General features: G+C 34.5%; 1 protein-coding gene across 3 annotated transcripts in view; it reads left to right on the top strand.

The window, feature by feature from the left end:
- The window catches only part of LOC136039135 (acetyl-coenzyme A transporter 1-like), a 39,694-nt gene extending 15,955 nt beyond the window's left edge, over nucleotides 1-23,739 (top strand). For all 3 annotated transcript variants that reach the window (XM_065722621.1, XM_065722623.1, XM_065722622.1), the window contains exons 5-8: nucleotides 2,432-2,616; nucleotides 8,025-8,145; nucleotides 19,221-19,436; nucleotides 23,248-23,739. In XM_065722621.1, coding sequence (XP_065578693.1) covers nucleotides 2,432-2,616; nucleotides 8,025-8,145; nucleotides 19,221-19,436; nucleotides 23,248-23,412 — 687 coding nt within the window. In that variant the 3' untranslated portion in view covers nucleotides 23,413-23,739. The remainder of the gene's footprint in view (nucleotides 1-2,431; nucleotides 2,617-8,024; nucleotides 8,146-19,220; nucleotides 19,437-23,247) is intronic.
- The last annotated feature ends 931 nt before the right edge of the window (nucleotides 23,740-24,670 follow it).

Raw genomic sequence — 24,670 nt, 5'->3', positions numbered from 1 at the left:
AAATCGCAAGGAAACCAGTTACAGAGTAACACATTAAAAATAAAAGACGCTAAAACAAAAGAGAAAAAACATAAAAGGACGTGAAAAGAGATATCACGATTTGTAGGTTAAAAGGACGAAGAAAAAAAAAAATCACGATTTGTAGAATTTTATAAAGCAGTAATTATAATTCTTTTCTTTGTTGTGAATAATAAATAAATGATGACCGGTGATCAATGATTCATTTTTATACATTGCACTTCTGGCGTGTAAAACCATAATCTTAAATAATACCATAGTCTTTTAAAACCATAGTCTTTTAAAATCATAATCTTTTATAGAATTCAGTGGGTTGTATCTTTAATTTAAGCTTTCTAATCCTTTTTAAAACCATAATCTTTTTAAATCTAAAATCCTAATTTAAAATCTTTGATTTAAATTTAGAAAAATTTAAATTTAATTTAATTTGAAATCTATATTTAAAATCTTTTTAAAACCATAATCTTTTATAGAATTAAGTGAGTTTTATCTTTAATTTAAGCTTTCTCTAAGAAAATTTTCTGCTGAAGGTTTGATTTCCTTTTCTTTTGTATGTTTCTAAAAATATGCAATGTTAAATTGGAGGGAGGGGATGACTGTTGAAGACTTTAAATCTAACCTTAGTGCTCTCGCAAGGAAGAGTGTAGGTGCGCGTTCAATAGTCGTTCAGTGAAGAGTCGTTCAATCCCGCTTTCGAGGGCTATAATGAAAGAAAGGTTGAGATGTTTAGGGCACGTTCTGCGGTTGAAGGATGACAGATTGCCGAAGACTGTCCTTTTCGGCCAACCGTTTAGGGCTAAACGGAAAGCAGATCATCCTCGTCTTGAGTAAGAGGATCTTCCTCAAGAAGACCATTTCCTTCCTCAATCTTCATAAAGAAGATTTAAAGGAAATGGGAACTTCCTGGGAGGCCGTAAAGAGGGAGGTTTTGAATAGATTGGGATGGAGAAGGAGCGTGCGTAGCTGTTTTGGTCTCTGGTGGCTTGGTTGCTTAGACTACGAATAAAGGAAGGTGAAGTTGGGTAAAGGGAAGATCGATGAGGCGGATAGCTTCCCTTACCTAAGTTGCATTATATGTAAAGATAGTGGTTGCTGTGAAGATGTTAAAAGTAAAATAGCCAAGGCCCAGGGTTTTTCCCCACAGCTGATTAAGTGTGGAAGAACAGGAAGATAAGTCTTCGAATCAAGGTTAGAATGTTGGATGCTACAGCGATGACAGTGGTCGAGTTTTGTTCTGAAATGAAGGTGCTTTGGAAGTCGTAGGAGGATTTATTATATGTTTTTCAGAGGAATTATCTAGGATTAGTTATGGGTACCCGTTAGACAGAGTGTTTTGAAACAGTGATCTGTACGAAAAACGTAGTTCCTTTCCACTTTCTAGGGTTGTAATGATCGAATAATTCAGATTGCTTAGAGACGTTTTGTGGATGAAAGATTATGGGCTGCCAAAGACCGTCCATCTCAGCCATTCATCTGGGGGCAAACAAAAAGTAGGTTGCTCTTGAAAGGAGTCATAATAGATTGTGAGAAAGGATTCAATTGAAATTTGAAGTCTTTAGGAGGTAGTAAAGAGGGAATCTTTGAATAGTTTGGGATGGAGGAGGAACAGGCGTAGCTCTGTTGGTCTCTGGTGGTTTGGTGCTGCGATGTGCTGTTGTTAGTAATCATATTAATAACAAAGTAATAAGTTAATTACAATATTTTCGCTTAATCACCGAATAAATAGATTTCCCACTGTTGGGGACATTCATAATGTCAAGAACTCACTTTTTCAGAATTCACTAGTACCCGTCAACACTATCAAACCATATACCCACTTTGTCCACAGAAAACGTTAGGCTAAGAATCTCTTTCCAATGTCAAGTGGCTTGGAATGCTTTTTCGTTGGAAACAGTGTGACTATTACGGATCAAAAGTAGATTAGATTACGGGATCCGCACTAAATCTTGTCACAATCGGTTTCCGTCAGACTGTGATTCCAACGAATTCCAATCCGTTGTCACAAGTCTGGTTCTTATTCTGTTTCGAGAATATTTTTTATATTAGCTATTAGTGTTTAGTGCGACAAACTTTGTGAAGCTTACCGCGTTTGGTAGTAACAAATAAATAAATTCGAATATCTACCTTTGTAAAGCTCTTCTAAAGAAACCCAAGATCTCCCCGAAACACAAAGTGTATTTTTCTTCTCCGGAAATTCCCACTATTCCGGTCAAATCCGGGTGATCTCGTTGGGTTCATTTATCGGTTTTTTACTGCTTAGACTCTTCAATACGTAACTCAAACAAATTTGTATACTCCAAACTTAAATTCGTCTAAACTGTAAATAGTAGTATGTTCCTTTACTGGAATGCTGGCAACTCTGATCAAAGCTATCGAGTAATTCGCAATAATTAATTGTGAATTTTACTGTTAGATTGGATTTGCAGCAGCTGATGCCATTACTGGTTTGAAGCTGGTTGAAGAAGGCGTTCCGAAAGCACATCTAGCTTTGCTTGCCATTCCACTTATACCACTGCAAATTATACTGCCTTTTGTTATTAGCAAATACACCAGTGGTCGAATGCCTATGAAGATTTTCATGAAAGCCTTCCCGTATAGGTAAGTAACTATCAAACTTCAAGTAATTATAATGATAGTTTAGAAGTAGCCAAATTATGTCATATAAAACAATATCTATAAATGAACAATATAAAATTACTAATATAAATTAAAAAGTCGATCTCCTCCAAAAAAGTCGATGTGAAAGCTAATGTTGGAAATTTTAGAAGTGAAAAGTATTGTTAATTGTTTAAATAATTAATTTTAAGTAATTAATTTAAATAATTTAACGAATTATTTATTTCAACTAACTAATTTAATTAATTAAGCTTTACTAATTAATTTTGCTTGTTTGTTTTCAAAGTTCAAAGTGGAAAAAAATGTGATACTGCCCTAAAAAATTTATAATTTCGAAATAACTTTTTTTTTAATCTGAGAAAAATATTGTTTTCAGGTATGAATAGACCTGGGACGGGTCTCTGGGGGAAAATTTTTTCATTTTCACGTCCTTGGTACTTAAATTTCTATTCCTCTTTCAACTCTTCATCAACATATTTACAAAACTAAACGACTGTCCTTTTAAAGTCTTCTACAGGATTCCAAGAAGCTCATTGGTATCACGTCCAAAAAACTTTTCCTCGTATGATTAAGTTACTGGCACACTTTAAAAATGCGAGTCGCATAACCAATTTCCAAGTTACATCAGGGACAAAACTTATCTGCAGCTGAGGCAAAAGACCGCATCCGCATTTCGCTTTCTTTCAAGAACACCAGCCCTTTAGGGAATATCATTATTTCACACTTTATGTGAATTTCTTTTCATTTCTATATCTTAGTGATAGATAATTTGCTTTGAAGCCTTAGCTGGTTTTGGGAATAAACAGGTTGTTGAAGTTCAACTAGTAAGTTTTACTTTTAATAATAACTATAATCTATTTGAACCCTCTGTACATACAAAAATACACTTAGAGGAGTATGGAAAAAGAAATTTACATAATCTAAATCCTTATCATCACAAACACTAAATAATACACTAACAATGACTCACAAACGATTAATACACCCCAACGGAAAATCTATGACTGACTCAGATTGCTGTCTAAATCTGCCTTCTAAAACATCCATTTTATCACATATATCAGAAACTCGGTATTGTTTGGAAATATAACTGTTACGGGACCAAATAGGAACGCGAAGAAAATACTTACAAAATTTGAAACGATTAATACACCCCAACGGAAAATCTATGACTGACTCAGATTGCTGTCTAAATCTGCCTTCTAAAACATCCATCTTATCACATATCTCAGAAACTCGGTATTGTTTGGAGATATAACTGTTACGGGACCAAATAGGAACGCGAAGAAAATACTTACAAAATTTGAAACGATTAATACACCCCAACGGAAAATCTATGACTGACTCAGATTGCTGTCTAAATCTGCCTTCTAAAACATCCATCTTATCACATATCTCAGAAACTCGGTATTGTTTGGAAATATAACTGTTACGGGACCAAATAGGAACGCAAAGAAAATACTTACAAAATTTGAAAAAGACAGACGGAATTTGTTGGCGTTCTGACGCGGTAAAAGACTTCCATAATGGCACCAGAAAAAATACATAGGGAGCAAAAAACGAGGTATAAAGCTAACCAAGCGTTTTTTTTTTTTTTGTCAAATTGACCTTTAACCCGAGAGAAACGTCCATAGGACTTTCTCAACTTCTCTCTCAACACATTTATTGTCAATGACCTTGTTGCTTGAGTCAAGGTCTTGAATGCAAGTTCAAAGTACTTGAGAGATGCACTGCAAAAATTGAATCAGGGCCAACCTGAATTTTTGAATCGAGGTGGTGATGACAACCAAAATCGAAAAATTCAGTATTAGCAGAGGCGACTGACAGCCGATGTCAGACAACCCGGCATAAAGGCTGTTCACTGCAGCCTGCAGTGATAGCAAATTATCAGACAGCAGAAGAATGCCATCTGCATATGAAAGGTGACTTGTTTCAATGGATGGATGGATAAGAACATGCAGTTTTTGCAGGTTGCATAGCAGACGACATTGTTAAATTTTTCAGGACTTAACAAGAACGCAAAGAAATTTGGCTGCCGTAAAGATTTTCGACGCGGACACGTATAGAAGAGCTTTGATACCATTGCCATAGGGAGGCACAAATGAATGGGTATACCCCACTCCTCAAAAGTGCTAAAACAGGCTGGGGATTTAGGATCGAATCAAATGCTTTAGAAATATCTATTGCACAAACGTATAAAGTTTCTTTTTCACTCTCTCATACCTCTCCAAAATAGATCCGAAAACTGCATGTGCATTCCCAACACCAAGACCCGCACGAAAACCAAACTGATTGTCTCCATCATCACACCTTTTTGAGATTTTCAACAGAAGAATATTTTTCAAATATTTTTGAACGATATAATTATGCTGTAATTGAAATTGAACAAAGAACAAACTATAATTGGACGATATGAGTATCAAGATTGAGGGCCCTTATTCTTTTTTGTGACACACGTCACAATGCCCTCACATAGTGAAATTGGTACGAATTCAATCAATTATGAGTTGAAGATTTCAAATCCTCCGCTAGAAACCTCAACCATCAATGGTCTTCTCTCTTCGTATAGTATGTAGTTATGTTTGTGTCTGGAACGAAAGGCAATATGCACTATACAGAAAAAAAAAAATATCAGTGGTCTTCCCTCTTCGTATAGTATGTAGTTATGTTTGTGTCTGGAACGAAAGGCAATATGCACTATACAGAAAAAAAAAACATCAGTGGTCTTCCCTCTTCGTATAGTATGTAGTTATGTTTGTGTCTGGAACCAAAGGCAATATGCACTATACAGAAAAAAAAAAAACATCAGTGGTCTTCCCTCTTCGTATAGTATGTAGTTATGTTTGTGTCTAGAACGAAAGGCAATATGCACTATACAGAAAAAAAAAAAACATCAGTGGTCTTCCCTCTTCGTATAGTATGTAGTTATGTTTGTGTCTGGAACCAAAGGCAATATGTACTATACAGAAAAAAAAAACATCAGTGGTCTTCCCTCTTCGTATAGTATGTAGTTATGTTTGTGTCTGGAACCAAAGGCAATATGCACTATACAGAAAAAAAAACATCAGTGGTCTTCCCTCTTCGTATAGTATGTAGTTATGTTTGTGTCTGGAACGAAAGGCAATATGCACTATACAGAAAAAAAAAACATCAGTGGTCTTCCCTCTTCGTATAGTATGTAGTTATGTTTGTGTCTGGAACCAAAGGCAATATGCACTATACAGAAAAAAAAAACATCAGTGGTCTTCCCTCTTCGTATAGTATGTAGTTATGTTTGTGTCTGGAACCAAAGGCAATATGCACTATACAGAAAAAAAAAACATCAGTGGTCTTCCCTCTTCGTATAGTATGTAGTTATGTTTGTGTCTGGAACCAAAGGCAATATGCACTATACAGAAAAAAAAAACATCAGTGGTCTTCCCTCTTCGTATAGTATGTAGTTATGTTTGTGTCTGGAACCAAAGGCAATATGTACTATACAGAAAAAAAAAAACATCAGTGGTCTTCCCTCTTCGTATAGTATGTAGTTATGTTTGTGTCTGGAACCAAAGGCAATATGCACTATACAGAAAAAAAAACATCAGTGGTCTTCCCTCTTCGTATAGTATGTAGTTATGTTTGTGTCTGGAACCAAAGGCAATATGCACTATACAGAAAAAAAAAACATCAGTGGTCTTCCCTCTTCGTATAGTATGTAGTTATGTTTGTGTCTGGAACCAAAGGCAATATGCACTATACAGAAAAAAAAAACATCAGTGGTCTTCCCTCTTCGTATAGTATGTAGTTATGTTTGTGTCTGGAACCAAAGGCAATATGCACTATACAGAAAAAAAAACATCAGTGGTCTTCCCTCTTCGTATAGTATGTAGTTATGTTTGTGTCTGGAACGAAAGGCAATATGCACTATACAGAAAAAAAAACATCAGTGGTCTTCCTTCTTCGTATAGTATGTAGTTATGTTTGTGTCTGGAACCAAAGGCAATATGCACTATACAGAAAAAAAAACATCAGTGGTCTTCCCTCTTCGTATAGTATGTAGTTATGTTTGTGTCTGGAACCAAAGGCAATATGCACTATACAGAAAAAAAAAAAAAAAACATCAGTGGTCTTCCCTCTTCGTATAGTATGTAGTTATGTTTGTGTCTGGAACGAAAGGCAATATGCACTATACAGAAAAAAAAACATCAGTGGTCTTCCCTCTTCGTATAGTATGTAGTTATGTTTGTGTCTGGAACGAAAGGCAATATGCACTATACAGAAAAAAAAAACATCAGTGGTCTTCCCTCTTCGTATAGTATGTAGTTATGTTTGTGTCTGGAACGAAAGGCAATATGCACTATACAGAAAAAAAAACATCAGTGGTATTCCCTCTTCGTATAGTATGTAGTTATGTTTGTGTCTGGAACCAAAGGCAATATGTACTATACAGAAAAAAAAAACATCAGTGGTCTTCCCTCTTCGTATAGTATGTAGTTATGTTTGTGTCTGGAACCAAAGGCAATATGCACTATACAGAAAAAAAAACATCAGTGGTCTTCCCTCTTCGTATAGTATGTAGTTATGTTTGTGTCTGGAACCAAAGGCAATATGCACTATACAGAAAAAAAAAACATCAGTGGTCTTCCCTCTTCGTATAGTATGTAGTTATGTTTGTGTCTGGAACGAAAGGCAATATGCACTATACAGAAAAAAAAACATCAGTGGTCTTCCCTCTTCGTATAGTACGTAATTATGTTTTTGTGTATGGAACCAAAGGCAATATGCCCTATACAGAAAAAAAAAGATAAAATCAATCTCTGTAATATACTCTCTATAGTGCATAGTGCCTTTAGTTAAATACTTTGTGATGTATTATGATCTCATGTATTTTGTAACTTTTGCAGGATTGTTTAGGAGGTTTGTTTAGCATGTTTTAGTAGGTTTGTGCAAGGTTGATTCTCTTTTTTCTGTATAGTACTAGTGCCTTTGGTTAAATACTTTGTGATGTAATATGATCTGATGTATTTTATGATTTAAATCATTGATGTTTGAATATGAATACTCGACATTTTCCAGGGGCTAACGTTTAAGCCCTAGGGAAAATTGATCAGTCCCTGGAGTTGTATCCTTATTTGCGTGTTTCTTATTCGATAAAGTCAAAGTCAATATAGTTACTAGACAAATCAAAAGAAAAACTCTTCAGGAAACAAGCGTAACTCTTAATGCCTACACCGAATCTTCACCCCAAAATAAAACTTCCAGTACACTTCACCCCAAAATCACCTACCTGAACTGAACACATATAGGATAGTAAAAGAAGACTTCTCTTTTTTAGGATTTTGTGACTTCTCACCCTGTCCTTATCCTCCCCCTCCCGAAAGAATTAACAGAATTCTATTTTATTTTTGCAGACTTGTAATGGGACTTGAGTACGCTATGCTAGTATGGATGACACCTTGGTTTAAGAACAAGGATGGTAATTTCCCATCATATTACTATATGATAATCGTCGTCAGTTATGCCCTCCACCAGGTATGAAATGTTACTATATGATATCACTACTATGATACGTTACTTTATATGGTATGTTATATGTTATGTGATATTATATATTATATGCTACTATATGATATGGAATATTATATATTGTAGTTGTCAGTTATGCTCTCCACCAGGTATGGAATATTACTATATGATATCGTAACTATGATATGATATGTTACTGTATGTGATATGTTACTATATGATATGAAATATTACTATATGATAATTGTTATCAGTTATGCCCTCCACCAGGCATGAAATGTTACTATATGATATGGTTACTATGATATGATATGTTATGAATATGATATGTTATATAGGATATGATATACGATATGTTACTATATGATATGAAATATTACTGTATGATAATCGTTGTCAGTTATGCTCTCAACCAGGTATCACTTGTTACTATATGATATCGTTACTAGGATATGATATGTTACTATATATGATACGACACAATATATGTTACTATATGAAATGAAATATTACTATATGATAATACATGTCATTTATGGTCTCCACAAGGTATGAAATGTTATAATATATTTTGCGTTATTTTTATCATTATATAATCCTTGTTAGCAATACTTTCTTTTAAACATGATTCTCAACACTGAGATTTTTCTAAATATCTGACTAACACTATATAATTCCAGAAATGACTATGGTGGAATACAACTCAGAGTTTAGGATTATTTCCATGTTGGTGTAAAGGTTTTGCTTTTGGGAAGAGGGGAAATATTCCAGGACAGGGGGGATTGCAGTATTATTACAAAGGTAAAGTTAATTAAACTGTATCTTGGGAGCAAAAAATAGACTTCGATAAAGTTTAAATAAAATAGGATGAAATTCAAATTGGCCTATAGCAAAGCTGATAAAAAGAGCAATTTCCAAAAGTAATAGAGGGGTTTAAATGTATTTTTGATTCCTAGGGGGTGCTATTTAAGGAAACGGGTGGCTAGAGGTGGGACCCCACTCTTATTTTTTAGATATACATTTTCCTTAATTAAAAAAATTGATACGTAATAGGTAAAAAAAAGAAGACGAAGCAAGAAAATTAAAGAAATAAAGCCAGTTTACCTTTCAAGTCCTCTCCATTGTAGGTCAGGTTTTTGTAGATTTGTGCTTCACAGACAGCCTATAATAAATTTTAGTTTTATGTTTTATTTTTAAATGTTTTTATACAATTTACATGTTAAAAATATTTAGTTTTTAAACATTTAAACACAATATATTTTATATAACAAACATACAAACATTTAGTTTATAACATAACAAATATAAAAACATCAGAAAATGTTTACAAATGTTTTATGTAGTTTTATATACTAAAGTTTTATATAATAAAAAATTTTTTGTTTTATCTATATATATAAAAATAAGTTGTCTGTCTGTCTGTGGATGGATGGATCAGGTGACGTCACCTGAAAAAACTGGATCAGGTGACGTCAAAACTGAAAAAACTAAAAAAAGGCAAAAACTACAAAAAAAACTAAAAACTAATAAAAAAAATAAAAAAGCTAAAAAACTAAAAAAACTAAAAAAAGGCAAAAACTACAAAAAAAACTAAAAACTAATAAAAAAGCTAAAAAACTAAAAAAACTAAAAAAAGGCAAAAACTACAAAAAAAAAACTAAAAACTAATAAAAAAAATAAAAAAGCTTAAAAACTAAAAAAACTAAAAAAACTAAAAAAAGGTAAAAAACTAAAAAAAAACTAAAAACTAAAAAAAACTAAAAAAAAGGAAAAAACTGAAAAATAAGCTAAAATAAAGGTAAAAACCAATAAAAAACTAAAAAAAAACTGAAAAAAAACTGAAAAAACTAAAAAAAGGCAAAAACTACAAAAAAAACTAAAAACTAATAAAAAAAGTAAAAAAGCTAAAAAACTAAAAAACTAAAAAAACTAAAAAAAAGGTAAAAAACTAAAAAGATAAAGAATAAAAAAAAATAAAAAAAAGGAAAAAACTGAAAAATAAGCTAAAATAAAGGTAAAAACCAATAAAAAACTAAAAAGAAAAAAAGGAAAAAACTAAAAATAATTTTCATCTAAAAAACTAAAAAAAACTAAAAAAGGTAAAAACTAAAAGAACTAAAAAAGAAAAAAATAAATGACGACACTCAAAGAGAAAGCGACCAGGACAAAAGGAATGTTCGATTAGCAATCAACAAAGCACCGGGACACAGGGAGTATAAATGACGACCAGGACATAAGTAAAAAAAAAAACTATCTATATATATAAAAATAAGTTGTCTGTGGATCTGTGGATCGTGGATCAGGTGACGTCACCTGAAAAAACTGGATCAGGTGACGTCAAAACTGAAAAAACTAAAAAAAGGCAAAAACTACAAAAAAAACTAAAAACTAATAAAAAAGCTAAAAAACTAAAAAAACTAAAAAAAGGCAAAAACTACAAAAAAAACTAAAAACTAATAAAAAAGCTAAAAAACTAAAAAAACTAAAAAAAAAGGCAAAAACTACAAAAAAAACTAAAAACTAATAAAAAAAATAAAAAAGCTAAAAAACTAAAAAAACTAAAAAAACTAAAAAAACTAAAAAAAGGTAAAAAAACTAAAAAAACTAAAAAAAACTAAAAAAAAGGAAAAAACTGAAAAATAAGCTAAAATAAAGGTAAAAACCAATAAAAAACTAAAAAAAAAATGAAAAAACTAAAAAAAGGCAAAAACTACAAAAAAACTAAAAACTAATAAAAAAAGTAAAAAAGCTAAAAAACTAAAAAAACTAAAAAAACTAAAAAAAGGTAAAAACTAAAAAAAATAAAAAATAAAAAAAACTAAAAAAAAGGAAAAAACTGAAAAATAAGCTAAAATAAAGGTAAAAACCAATAAAAAACTAAAAAAAAATTTCATCTAAAAAACTAAAAAAAACTAAAAAAGGTAAAAACTAAAAGAACTAAAAAAGAAAAAAATAAATGACGACACTCAAAGAGAAAGCGACCAGGACAAAAGGAATGTTCGATTAGCAATCAACAAAGCACCGGGACACAGGGAGTATAAATGACGACCAGGACATAAGTAAAAAAAAAGACTAACAAAACTAAAAAGAAGGTAAAAACTACAAAAAAACTAAAAAGAAAAAAAAACTAAAAACTAATATAAAAACTAAAAAATCTAAAAATCTAAATAAACTAAAAAAGAAAAAAAAAAGAAAAAAATAAAGGAGAAAAACATAACTAAAAAACGAATGTATATACAGACCGGTACACCGGGATACAAATGACGACCGGGACACAGGGAATATAAATGACGACCGGGACACAGGGACACAACTACAACGGGGAAACAGGGGGATATAAATGACGACCGGGACAAAAAAACTAAAAAGAAAAAAAAACTAAAAACTAATAAAAAAACTAAAAAATCTAAAAATCTAAATAAGCTAAAAAAGAAAAAAAAGGAAAAAAATAAAGGAGAAAAACAAAACTAAAAAACGAATGTATATACCGCGCGTAACTATTATGGCGCGTAACGACTTACGCGCGCGGGGGGGGCTTGGGGGGGCGCGAAGCGCCCCCACCAACTAGGTGTTGGGGTGGCGCGAAGCGCCACCCCAACAGCTAGTATTTTATATATTTTAGATTTCATATGTTCTATAAACTTTCTGCTCCCATGAATATAGGATTACCTTTTTATAAATTATCTAATATGAATATAGTGAAATAGATTAAAATTTGTAGTTAAATGATTTTGCGTGAATATTAGACTTGACAGCGTTCAGTATGGCAGTATTTTTATTTAGCTATTGACCGTCTTTTTTTAATCTTAAATTTATTTTAGGGCAACTTAATCTAAAATTCGGAGAACAACAATTCTTTCATTTGATCCTGTGAGTAGTCATTTGAAATAAACCGTTTATTCATTCATCGTTCGAAATGCCACCTTTTATTTCAACGCATTTGATCGTGAATGAAGTGGATGCAACTAATTCGCACATGGATGCAGCGTTAAAGACCTAAATGCAACTAATTTGCAACTGGATGCAAAGTTAATGATCTAATTCGCAACTGGATGAAACTGGCTGCGACGTCAATGAACTCCATGCAACTATTTCGCAACTGAATGCAACGTGAATGATCTTGATGCAGCTAAATCGTAACTGGGTGAATCAATCTGCAACGTTAATGATCTGGATGCAACTAATTCGCGACTGGATTAAATTGGCTGTGACGTCAATGAACTCCATGCAACTATTTCGCAACCGGATGCAGCGTGAATGATCTTGATGCAGCTAAATCGCAACTGGATGAATCAATCTGCAACGTTAATGATCTGGATGCAACTAATTTTCAACTGGATTAAATTGGCTGCGACGTCAATGAACTCCGTGCAACTCTGTCGCAACTGGATGCAGCGTGAATGATCTTGATGCAGCTAAATCGTAACTGGATGAATCAATCTGCAACGTTAATGACCTGGATGCAACTAATTCGCAACTGGATTAAATTGGCTGCGACGTCAATGAACTCCATGCAACTATGTCGCAACTGGATACAACGTGAATGATCTTGATGCAGCTAAATCGCAACTGGATGAATCAATCTGCAACGTTAATGATCTGGATGCAACTAATTCGCAACTGGATTAAATTGGCTGCGACGTCAATGAACTCCATGCAACTATTTCACAACTGGATGCAACGCGAATGATCTTGGCGCAGCTAATTCGTAACTGGATGAAACTTGCTACAACGGTAATCATTTGAATGCAACTGGGTGCAACATTAATGATCTTGATGTAACGTTAATGTTTTGGATGCAACTAGTTTGTAACTGGATGCAATGTTTACGATCTCAATGCAACTAATTCGATGTTACACTCTTTTGAAGCAGCGCTGTACTCCCGTTAACGTTATTAACGTAACTGAATTATAGCTTGTTAATTTTTTTGTCTCCTGTGGAGTTTTCCTATGTTATTTTCTGCTTTCTGGGGATGCAGACCACAATCCCTATCACGGGATTGTGGTTCAATCCCGCTTTCTGGGGCTATAATGAAAGAAAGGTTGAGATGGCTAGGTCACGTTCTACGGATGAAGGATGACAGATTACCGAAGACTGTCCTTTTTGGCCAACCGTCTAGGGCTATACGGAAAGCAGGTCGTCCTTGTCTGGGTTGGGAGGATGTCATAAATAAAGATTTAAAGGAAATGGGAACTTCCTGGGAGGGTGTAAAGAGGGAGGCTTTAAATAGATTAGGTTGGAGGAGGAGCGTGCGTGGCTGTGTTGGCCTCAGGCGGCTTGGTGCTGCAGTGAGTTATTAGTAGTAGTAGTAGTAGTATTTTCTGCTTTCCTAAGGCTTTAATACCTCAAATCCGTTGCAAATTGGTTCAAGAAGGAAAATTTCCTTTTTCCTTGAAATACCAAGGACTGAGGATCAAGTTTGAATTGGTTAAGTGGAAATTTAAATAGCAATATATATCTTGAAAAATTAGAAAAATTGATAATTTAATTTATAACGAGAAAGACCTACACATGCAATTATGCAATTTTTGGTGGTAATTGGTGCCAAATTAAAAAAAAAAGAAACATGAGTAAAAAATTCTTGAAAAAAGGCTAAAATTGGATCAAACAGCTTAAGAAGATGTAACTGTACTTTGAAGGTGTCGTCAAATTTTACTAGTTTGGCTTACTTGTTTTTGGTGCTCGGCCTCCCCCCGGATAACTCCCTATCACGGAAAATCCCCCCGCCCCTCAGGAGAATTCCTCGCCGTGTAAAATTCCCCTCATAATCTCCTGGGCAATTTTGGATGTTCGTTAGAAAGGAAACAGAAAGTCCTACTTACTTGTGTAATTCAGAGACAGAGGACTTCAATGTAATGTTATTTTTTCCAGAGGAGCTTCATTTGGAAGGGGTGGTCATACTTACTTACAAGGGGTTGCTAATGAAAAGTTCTAGTGCCTTTTTTAAGGCTTCAAACGTGTTTGGGGGGCAACCAGGACTCCCTCCAACGCCCTTTTCCCCCTAATGCATTGATAAAAATATGCATTGATACAAATTTTGAGATAGCCATTTGTTCAAAATAGGATAGGATAAGGATAAAGATCCTCCAGAGCCATTGCTGGCGCATAGGGCGTCGAATCGACGTTTCAGTTGCTCGGTGTTTTTACAGGAACAAGTAGCAAGCTTGTCGCCCAAGCTTGTCGCTCAAAATAGTCCAAAGGACAAATAAGCATGCCTGCGGTATTGACAATCCCCCATCCAGTCCCCAAGGAAAGGGATGTAAATTATGCAAATTGCCCATACAAATTTTGAGATAACCAATTGTTCCAAATAGTCCAAAGGACAAATAAGCATGCCTGCGGTATTGAAAATCCCCCATCCAGTCCCCAAGGAAAGCACTGTAAGTTATGCAAGTTGCCCATTGTTAACACATAAAATCGTTTTGAAAAGTGTGGTCACATAAATTTTGGAGGGGCTCATTCAATTCGCCTGCGCCTTCTATCCCACCTGGTAGTAGTTATGAAGAGCCCTTTCCCTCGACGAAATAAATAGATTAAACAATAACCGCATGCCTAGTTGCTGTGGAATAGCTGCTGAGCTTCTGAAATGTGTGGGTTCTTCCTTCTTGATATGGCTTCAAACAGTGTTCTGCGCAGTGTGGCGCACGGAGCATGGTTGCCAGCTTGCACACTTTTCGTGTGAAATGCACTCTTTTTCACCTCATACTAGATATGGAACTGTGAAAATCAGTCATTATAGGTGTCGGTTTTGCTTCACTTGAAGCGTTACTAGTTGGCAACTTCGTAAGAAGTGCAACTAACCCTAGAAACATGGTTTCCAACTTGCACTCTTTTCGTGTGAAATGGACTCTTTTTGCACCTCATAGGGGATACGTGCACACATTTCATTACTTGCACTCTTTTTGAGCAAAAATCACTCTTTTTTGGTCTTGATTTGCACTCTTTTCAGACGTCGGGAGTTGGCAACCCTAACATAGAGATCATTCCAAAGGGCCTGAATAATCCTGCCACTTTGGAAACGGGAAGGATCTAGGAACCAATGCTCTAACTACAGAGGTATAACGTTACTCTCTGTTCCTGCTGAATTATATGCAACAAATCTCCGCTCCGCAATAGGAGCTCTAGTATATTTCGAAAAAACTGAAGAATTGCGCAAGCAGGTTTCACGCCCGGTCGTTCCACTTGCGAACATATACTCACCTTGCAGAAAGTGATAGAAAGGACGTGTGAATTTCGGAAGAAAGCGTACAATGGCTTTGTCAACTTAAAACCCGCTTTTGACTCTGTAGATTGGAAGTTGCTATTGCTCATACTAAGAACAACAGGCTTGTCCCGGTAGTACTGCTCTCTCTCTCTGAGAGTAACCTCAAGCTGCATACAAGTTAATGAGAAACTTAGCCAGCCTTACTGGATTTGTACTGGAGTCCGTCAGGGATTTGCCGTGGCTCCTGAACTATTTAACTTCATCATTGACTACGTGATGATGAAGACCATTACCTGACTGAACTTTGGCTTGAAGTTCGGTGACAGACTTTCAAGGGATGTGGGCTTCGCTGAGAATTTGGTGCTCACGTAAAACATCCTCTAAGAACTTCAAGCAACTCTGACAGTTATGAGGGACAAAGCTAGCAAGGTTGGGCTAAAAATTAGCTGGAGCATAACTAAAGTTATGTTTATCGATCCACAACTGTCTCAACAACCCCCTTTTACAGTCGAAGCATACCAAAATCAAGTAGCAGTCGCGAAAGGTTTGACGTACCTCGACTCCATTCTGTCAAGTGATGGATTAGTCGAGAGTGAAGTCAACGCAAGAATCGTCAAGGGAACTTCTACCCTAAGGAGACTTAATAAAGTTTGGTCCAACCCTCTTGTCAGCCGTCCTACAAAGATGCGGATATTTAATGCATTTGTCGGCTCAGTCCTACTATATGGCATAGAAACTTGGATAGCAACCATCAAGACTTTGAGGATGCTGGACATAATCCAAAGCAAAAGACTCCATAAGATAAAGGGACTTCGTTGGTACGACTTTATCAGCTACACCAGCCTCCTGTCCCGTACGATGCAGGTTCCGTTCTCCATGCAAGTTGCACAACGTACACTGACATGGTACAGCCACCTCCTTTGAATGCCCTTGTCGTATTGTATGTTATTTTAACCCCATGGTCCCTGGATGGAAATGACCACGCGGTCGCTCAAGAGCAGGATGGTCCGATAGTCTATATCATTTTCCAAGTAAGGCAAGCATAAGACCTGAAGATGCACCCGCGGCGGCTCAAGACCGGGTTTACTGGAGAAGGATAGTGTCTGCTCTCTCGAAGTTGGCGCCAAGTCAGTAGGAGAATTAATTCAAGTAAGTCAAGTCATTCAATTGGAAATTGAAAGTTCCAGTGCTCTTTTTAAGATTCAAAAGTGATTAGAGGGCAACCACCACTACGTCCTTTTCCCCAAACACATTCGGTCAAAATTTTGATATAGCCATACTGTTCAAAGAAGTTGAAAAGTCAAATAACTATTCTTCCAGGGATGACGAAACCCCCAAGGCACCCAGGGCAAGTAATATACGTTATGTTGTACATTGTTTACATATAAGGTTCATTTTTGGGAAAAGCGGGCAAGTTTGATCAAGAGTTTCCAAAAAGGCTAAGAGTATAAAGGTAAAACCTTTATAAGGAGTTGTGGGGGTGTCAAATTAAAAACACTATATGCTGGAGTTCTGTCATAAGGATACAATAGCATATCTTAGGAGTGGCTAAGCGTATTAAGTCGAAACTTTCAAATCATGTTAAGAGGGAAGTAGAAAAAAGAAGAGGCAGTCCCGATTGTAAACTATTCAATTTATCCATTCTTAACACGCAGGATTTATCATTGAGAAACATAACCTGAATTAAACTGGTCACTAATAGGACATTAGGACAGTATTAGTACCCCGCAGCTCCAGTAATAAATGTACAGACCAAAAACATACGTGGGAACCAAAAAGGACTAGACAACAAGTCCCGAAAACCCATTCAGTTTTTATCTGATGGCAAAAGAAGACTTGGAAAATTAGATTATTGAAATGTACTCCCTTAGACATTTTACCCCCTCCCTCCTGCACAAAGACCTACCGCCGTGGCCTTAATAATACGTCATCCCCCGGAGACATACCTATTGGATCTTTAGATTATGATGAACCAAATTGCTATCTCAAAAGTTCATTTTAATGTGGTTGGGGGGGAAAGGGGGCATGTCAACGGGGCGAATCAAACTTAATTCTGTATAGTCACTTAAAAAGGTACTTCAACTTTTGATTTTTGTCCGAGTGATGTCTCTCCCGATCTTTTAGGACCCTTGGTCTGATACGATCATCTCTAAAAAGAGAAAGAAAAACAGCACACATTCATGATCTTTAAATAAGGGTGAAGACCATATGATTTTCCATCATAAAAAACAACAAACTTGGAACTGTTTTAATTTTCCAATTTTAGTGCTAAAGATCCCATTTTATTGTAAGTTTTCTTTCATTTGTGTACCTTTGCTGAGGAAGGCTCTTGGATATAGAGCTGAAACATTTTTGAGGTTAGAAAAATTTCACCGTCTTAGGTAAATTCTCTGTTGTTTTGTTTGTTGTTGTTTTTTACCCTTGATCCTGCTTTGGCAAAAAAATAGACAACTCTAAATAGTTGTAGATAAGAGCTTGAAACCTCTACAGTAGGGTTTTCTGATTGTTTTTTTTTTGTTAGGGAGGAGGAGATGCCTCAAAGGGTGCATTTTAATGCAAGAACATCCTAATTTTCATTGATCATTCAGATAAATATAGGATTAGTTCCAAGGAAAGGTTTGGGGGTGGTGGAGGCGGAAACTGATTTATAATCCCTCTTGATTTCTCGGGAATATTTCTGGTCGACATTTTTATTATGAAAGTAAAGGGTAACATCAAACCCCAAAATGAGCAGAATTTAAGCCTTATAAAAGGGGGACTGCCCCTTTTGCAATCCCAACCTCCCCTTCATGGTCGTAGAAACTTTGGAGAAGGCTCATTTTGTTAGAACTAAGAGTTGTAGTCCTCTTTTTTTTAAGTCGAAAGTTATTGGAAACCATCTAGACCCTGTGCTAGAATTCTTTTATACCGGGTTCTTTTGTTACCCCTTAAGACATCTGATAGACATTTTTAGACCTGTTTTGTATTTTCTCTGTGACTACTCAATTTTGTGCATGGGGGAATTATCCGTGAGGGGAAATTTTCCCGGGGAAATTTTCCATTGGCTCTTCTTATTTTCACAATCCAATGTGGCAACAATGATAAAAATAAAGTTTTGCTGTAAGAACTAAAATAGTTCCGAAATAGCCAAAAATTTGAATTTATTTGCTCTATCTGACAATGTGATTACACATATTACTTAGTATTAAAAAAGACCTTTTAAATGAGATGGTTTTGCCAAAACATAAAACGGGCTTGTGAATTAAGAATTTGGTTGTTTTATTAAGTTTGTGTTGTTTCTCTGATTTATTTGTTGCGATGGTTGTTTTGTCAATTTTTTAGGAAAGGATTCCAGCCTTGTCGTTTTCCCAGCCTCTTACATCTGCTTGTTCCCAGGAGTGGACCCAAGTGATCTTTACGTAATAGGTACGCCTGATTTCTCATCCCTCTATATCAGTTGTATCAGCTCCATATCATAGCTGGAGAGGCAACTTTTATTGTTATATAAGGAATATTGTAATACCTATCTTAGTTCGAGACAATAAAGATTTATTTCTCTTATGAATTTTTTGTCCTAGATGAAGAAAACGGAAAAAGAACCGATAAAGAAAAAAGAACTTTGGAGCAAATGGTAAGTATCAAGTGGATTGATTACCCCCACCCGGTAGTTTGATTACACCCCTGACTTCGCAGATATTTTGAAGACCACGCTGCCTTTCCATGACGTACAACTAACAGTTAAGTAGGGACAAATCCCTTTATTTGACCGTGAAACAACAAAAATATTCCGGATATTTCGGTCACATATACAGTGGCCGTCATCAGCAGATAAAAAATACCTTTTTACTCCAGAAACACCTTTTCAAATAGTAAGTAAAGCGTTTTTTATTATTACAGGTTGCTGTCTATTCCATGTTTGTATCCGTAATGGCATATTTTGCTCGTATTAGTGATCCGTCCGTCGGTGGCACCTATATGACATTACTCAATACCATTTGCAATCTTGGAGGAAACTGGCCTACCACTCTTGCGCTGTGGCTTGTTGATTACTTTACGAGGAAAACATGTTCTATAGATGGGGTTGGAAGCTGCATAAACACTTCAGAAATAGAGGTAATGTTTTTGGGATCCTTTCAAAGTTGTATAATTTTATTTCAGTTATCTTAAATCAATTTTAAGTAAGTTACGGCTTCCCTATAACGGAATACAGAATCAGGGTGATTGACTCCTTGTTATGTGTAAAATGTGGAAAAAAAGACCCGACCATTCAAAACTTTGTATAGGCTTAATGATAGGATAGATTTTATATAGGCATATAGATTCTTATTATATGTGAAAAAAAAAGGAAAATTACTTAATTTATACAGACTCTATGACCAGAGAAACTTGTAATATTTGAAAAAAAGACCCGAAAATTGACAAGTTTATATAGACTATATGACAAGATTCACTTTATACAGACTTATAGATATTTTTATGATATGCGGGGAAAAAGACCAAAAAATAACAAGTTTATACAGACTTTGTCAGGATATGCTCTTCATATAGACTGTTATAGTGTAGAAAAAAATTTTGAAAAATGACAAGTTTATAGTAGGAAGATGGACTTCATATAGACTATTATAGTGTTGAAAGAAAATTGAAAATTGACAAGTTCATATAAACTGTATGACTAGATAGATTTTATATAGACTTGTTATGGACTTGTATATATTTTTATGATATATAGGAAAAAAAGACCCGAAAATTGACTATTTTATACAGACTTGGTAAGGAGATGGAATCATGTAGACGTATCTATTATAGTGAGGGCAAAATATGAAAACCGACAAACTCATGTAAACTGTATGACTGTATAGACTCTATATAGACTTATATGTACTTTTAAGATATGCAGGAAAAGACTTGAAACTTGGCAAGTTGATTTAGACTTTGTAAGGAGATGGACTTCATGTAGATTATTATTTTGTGAAAAAAACTTCAAAAATGGACAAGTTTATATCGACTTTTTAAAGAAATGGACTTCACATAGAATATTTATATAGACTTGTATATAATTTCTTGATATGTCAAAAAAAGACCCAAAAATTGACAAGCTTTTATAGGCTTTTTAAGGAGATGTACTTCATATAGACTATCATAGTTTAGAAAAAAAAAACAGAAAATTAACAAGTTAATATAAACTGCATGACAAGATGAAGTTTATATAGACTTTTATATATTTTATTATGTACGGAAAAATAAACCTGAAAATTGTCAAGTTTATATAGACTTTCGAAGGAGACAGGCTTCATACAGATTATTATTGTGAGAAAAAGAAACTTCAAAATTGACAAGTTTATATAGACTTTGTAAAGGGATGGACTTTATATATACAATTACAGCGTGGAAAAAAACTAAAAATTGACAATTTTTTTTTTACTGTATGACTAGGTTGATTTTATATAGGCTTATGTAATTTCATTTATGTATTATCATTTCATTTAGACTTTATATAGACTATATACCATATTATAACTGTGTTCATATAACACTCTTAAAAAAATAGTTTCGTGAAGATATATTACTATGTGAAATGTAGATATCCTTTGTGGTCATTAATTCTTTGTAACAGATTCAAAATGCTACTTGCACCTAAAAAAAAAAATTAAACTGTTGGGAATAAGAGGGATTACCTCCTGTATTCCACAATAATTTAATATAATAGTAAGTATGATTATATAAAGGTAGTATGTATAAATGTAATAAACATGAGTGATAAATAAAATGTAATAAATAAACTTACGCAATAAATATAATGTAGTAAATGTAAATAACGTAACAAATAAATGTAATGACTATAAAAATATAAAAGCAAATATAATAAATGCAATAATAAATGCGATTATAATAAAAAATAATAAATGTAAGACGTTTCCGTAAGCCAATCCCATAAAGTATCAGGACATCGAAGTAAAAATATTCTTTGTCCTCTCTCCCACCCGATAAATATTTATTCCTGGAAACTGTGATTTTCTAAGATTTTTTTTCTCGTTTGTTTCAAAATTATGAAAATGTAGTATCACATTTTCATCAGTGTTGCTACAAAATAAATAAGTTAAAATAATTAATTAAGCTCAACAACATTTTTGGTCCTTAAAGATTCAAATATTAACAAATTATTGGTTCCAAAAGACCTTTAAAAGAAAGCTATACGTTGTTAAGGTGTTGGTGTCCGTCAAGGCCGTATCCAGTAGTGGGGGAGTTCGAACACCCCCTCCCCCTCGAAATGTTTGTCCAACCCGTAAAAATGTAGCAAAAATTAATACAAACAAATTCGTTATGCCTCCTTTGAAGGTTTTTTGTCCCCCCCCCCGAGAACAATACTGGATACGGCCCTGGTTGCCGTATACAAGGCTTTGGAGTCGGAGCGTTAGAGTCGAAGTTGGAGTTTTTTTTTTATTTTTCTGAAAGGAGTTGGAGCAACAGAAATAATATAAGACACTTTGGAATGGGAGTTATTCACTACCTCCCACTCAAGTCAGTGTTGAAAGTTCTTCTCAGTACTGAAGTTAATTAAATTTAATCTCCGGTCATCTATGAAAGAAAATATTGCCAAGGTAATCTTGCTTCTGATGAATATGAAACAAATGTAATAGCTAGCAAGTAGTATAACTCGGAGTCAGAGCTGGAGTAGGAGAAATTATGTTTAAGGTTTCAGGGGTTGCAGTTGGAGTCGGTATATTGAAAATGTGCGGTGTCGGAGTTGGAGTCCGTTATAACTTATAACGGCCGGTCCTGATTCAATTTTTGCCAGTGCGTCCCTCAAGTACCTTGGACTTGCATTCGGGACTTCGATTCGAGCAACAAGGTCACTAACAATAAATATGCTGAGAGAGAAGTTGAGAAAGTCCTATGGACGTCTTTCTAGAGTTAAAGGTCGATTTGACAAAAAAAAATAAACGCTTGGTCGGCTTTGTAACTCGTTTTTTGCTCCCCATGTATTTTTTCTGGTGCCATTATGGAATTTTTTTTTACTTCTTCAGAACGTCAACAAATTCGGTCTGTCTTTTTCAAATTTTGTAAGGATTTTCTTCGTGTTACTATTTGGTCTCGTAACAGTCATATCTCCAAACGTTACGGAGTTTTTGAGATGTGATAAGATAGATGTTTTAGAAGGCGGATTCAGAGAACGATCTAAGTCAGTTGTAGATTTTCCATTGGGGTGCATTAATCTTTTTTGAGTCGTTGTTGGTGTATTTTTAGTGTTTGTGATGATAAGTGTTTTTATTATGTATATTTCTATTCCATACTCCTCTAATTGCATTTTTGTATGCATAGAGGGTTCAAATAAATTATTATTATAACCCTGGCCATACGTCTCTGGCTTATTTTAGATTATTTTTCATCTTCTTTTTTTTTTCAAATTTAGCGATGTGTATGGATGCATTAATTTCCATTTAACCAGTTACAACAATCAGATTTGATTGTCATTACCCTTAGTACTTCAAGTACATACAATTTGTAGACCTGTAAATAACTAAATTAAAAACTAAAAACTAAATCAGATGCAGACATCTCTGTCCATAAGCCAGTAAGAGAAAGAAATTTTTTAAATCACTTTTTTTTACAAAGTTTCCCTCTTTATCTGGGGCTAAACCGAAAGCAGGTCGTCCTCGTCTGGGGTGGAAGAATGTCATAAATAAAGATTTAAAGGAAGTGGTAACTTCCTGGGAGGGTGTAAACAGGTAGGTCTTGAAGAGATTGGATTGGAGGAGGAGCGTGCGTAGCTGTGTTGGCCTTAGGTGGCTTGGTGCTGTGGTGAGTTATTAGTAGTAGTAGTAATAGTCTCTCTTTATCTGCAGTGAAATTTCAGTAATATTTGAATTAAAAGCTTTGTGTCGAGTTGCTCAATTTGTATTAATTAATCCGACATACTTTATAGGAATGCGCCAGGCTTGGAGGAGAATGCGTCACGTTAATAGACGGATATTACATAGAAATGTTGATATGTACAATCATTGGTGTTATTTGGTTATCATGGGGAAAGACAGTTATGAACCAGCTTCACCATGGGACAGATAAGCAGTGGCGAGTGAAGAACAACTAGTATTATTAGGAACTTATTAAATACAGGGCTGCAACTTATTTGGATTTTCATTTAAATTTCTGTCCCGATTTCAGGATCTTAAGGGTACTACTACCCTCAAAAAATATATCAAGTCCATGCTTTGTTATTATTCAATATTTATAGATTTGTTTTTCAATTTTTCTCAAAATTTTCCTAGCCCAAATTATCAGTGACAGCCCTGATTAAATTCATATTTATAGTTGCAATTGTTATACATTATTCCTATTATTTTTATACAGTTGACATTTAAAATGCTCTAAACGACTGAGTGAAAAGCGAAAAAAGCAATAAAAAACAAAAACAAAATTACCACTTCGGGCACTTGAAACGGGGTGGGGCAAATCTTTTTCGTTTTCCTTGTCATCTATTGTAAGGGTTATAAACATCCCACGAAATTTGTATCTTGATCAATTATTATATCAGTTTAATATGCTAAATTAGTAATTTAAAAAATTAAGAAATAGAATGAACACCACTGAAGCTTGGAAGATGCCTTTTACTCTTCATTTACACTTGAAGTGTTTCAAACTGCTTAACTCATGATTCCGTACCAAACCAACTGCTAACCTTACTTCATATTCTATTTGCAACAATTTCATTCTTGTGCATAGCATTAATTTAATTTGCTTATCTGATATACCCTGCAAGGGCAGAACCTTCATCAAACCCTTTCATTTTTACACTTGAAACGGGGGGGGGGGGGTAAATTTTTTTCGTTTTCCTTTTCATCTATTGTAAAGGATTAAAAATATCCCTCAAAGCTTTTATCTTGATCAATTATTATATTACTTTAATATGCTAAATTAGTAACATAAAAAATTAAGACATAGAATAAACACCGCTGAAGCTTTGAAGATGCCTTTTACGCTTAATTTCTTTTTATTTCATCATCTTTCCACTCAGTCATTGAATTATTTTTGTGATCGATATTTTTAGTATATTTATTTAATTATTGGACAAGTAGATAGTTTGTTGGGTACTAGAGTGTTTAGTAATTTAAATCTAGACCGTCCTCACAAGTTATTTTTCGAGAAGAGAGTGTAACTATTTACAGTGGTATCAGTAATGTATTTTTCTGTATGATAGTCTTTAACATGGGAGGGGGGGGGGGGCTTGAAACTTCGCCCAGTGCCGAAACACGTTCCTGTGTACTCAAATTTTACAGTGGGAAAGATTTTGCTTTTGAAATTTTCGGTTTCAATTTTTTTTTCAAGTGTTCCTGTTTTAAAATTATTTT

The sequence above is a fragment of the Artemia franciscana genome, chromosome 19 (genome assembly GCF_032884065.1).
Source record: "Artemia franciscana chromosome 19, ASM3288406v1, whole genome shotgun sequence".
Classification (NCBI taxonomy): Eukaryota; Metazoa; Arthropoda; class Branchiopoda; order Anostraca; family Artemiidae; genus Artemia; species Artemia franciscana.
The sequence above is the reverse complement of the archived record's forward strand: the minus strand, read 5'-3'. Positions and strand labels throughout refer to the sequence as shown.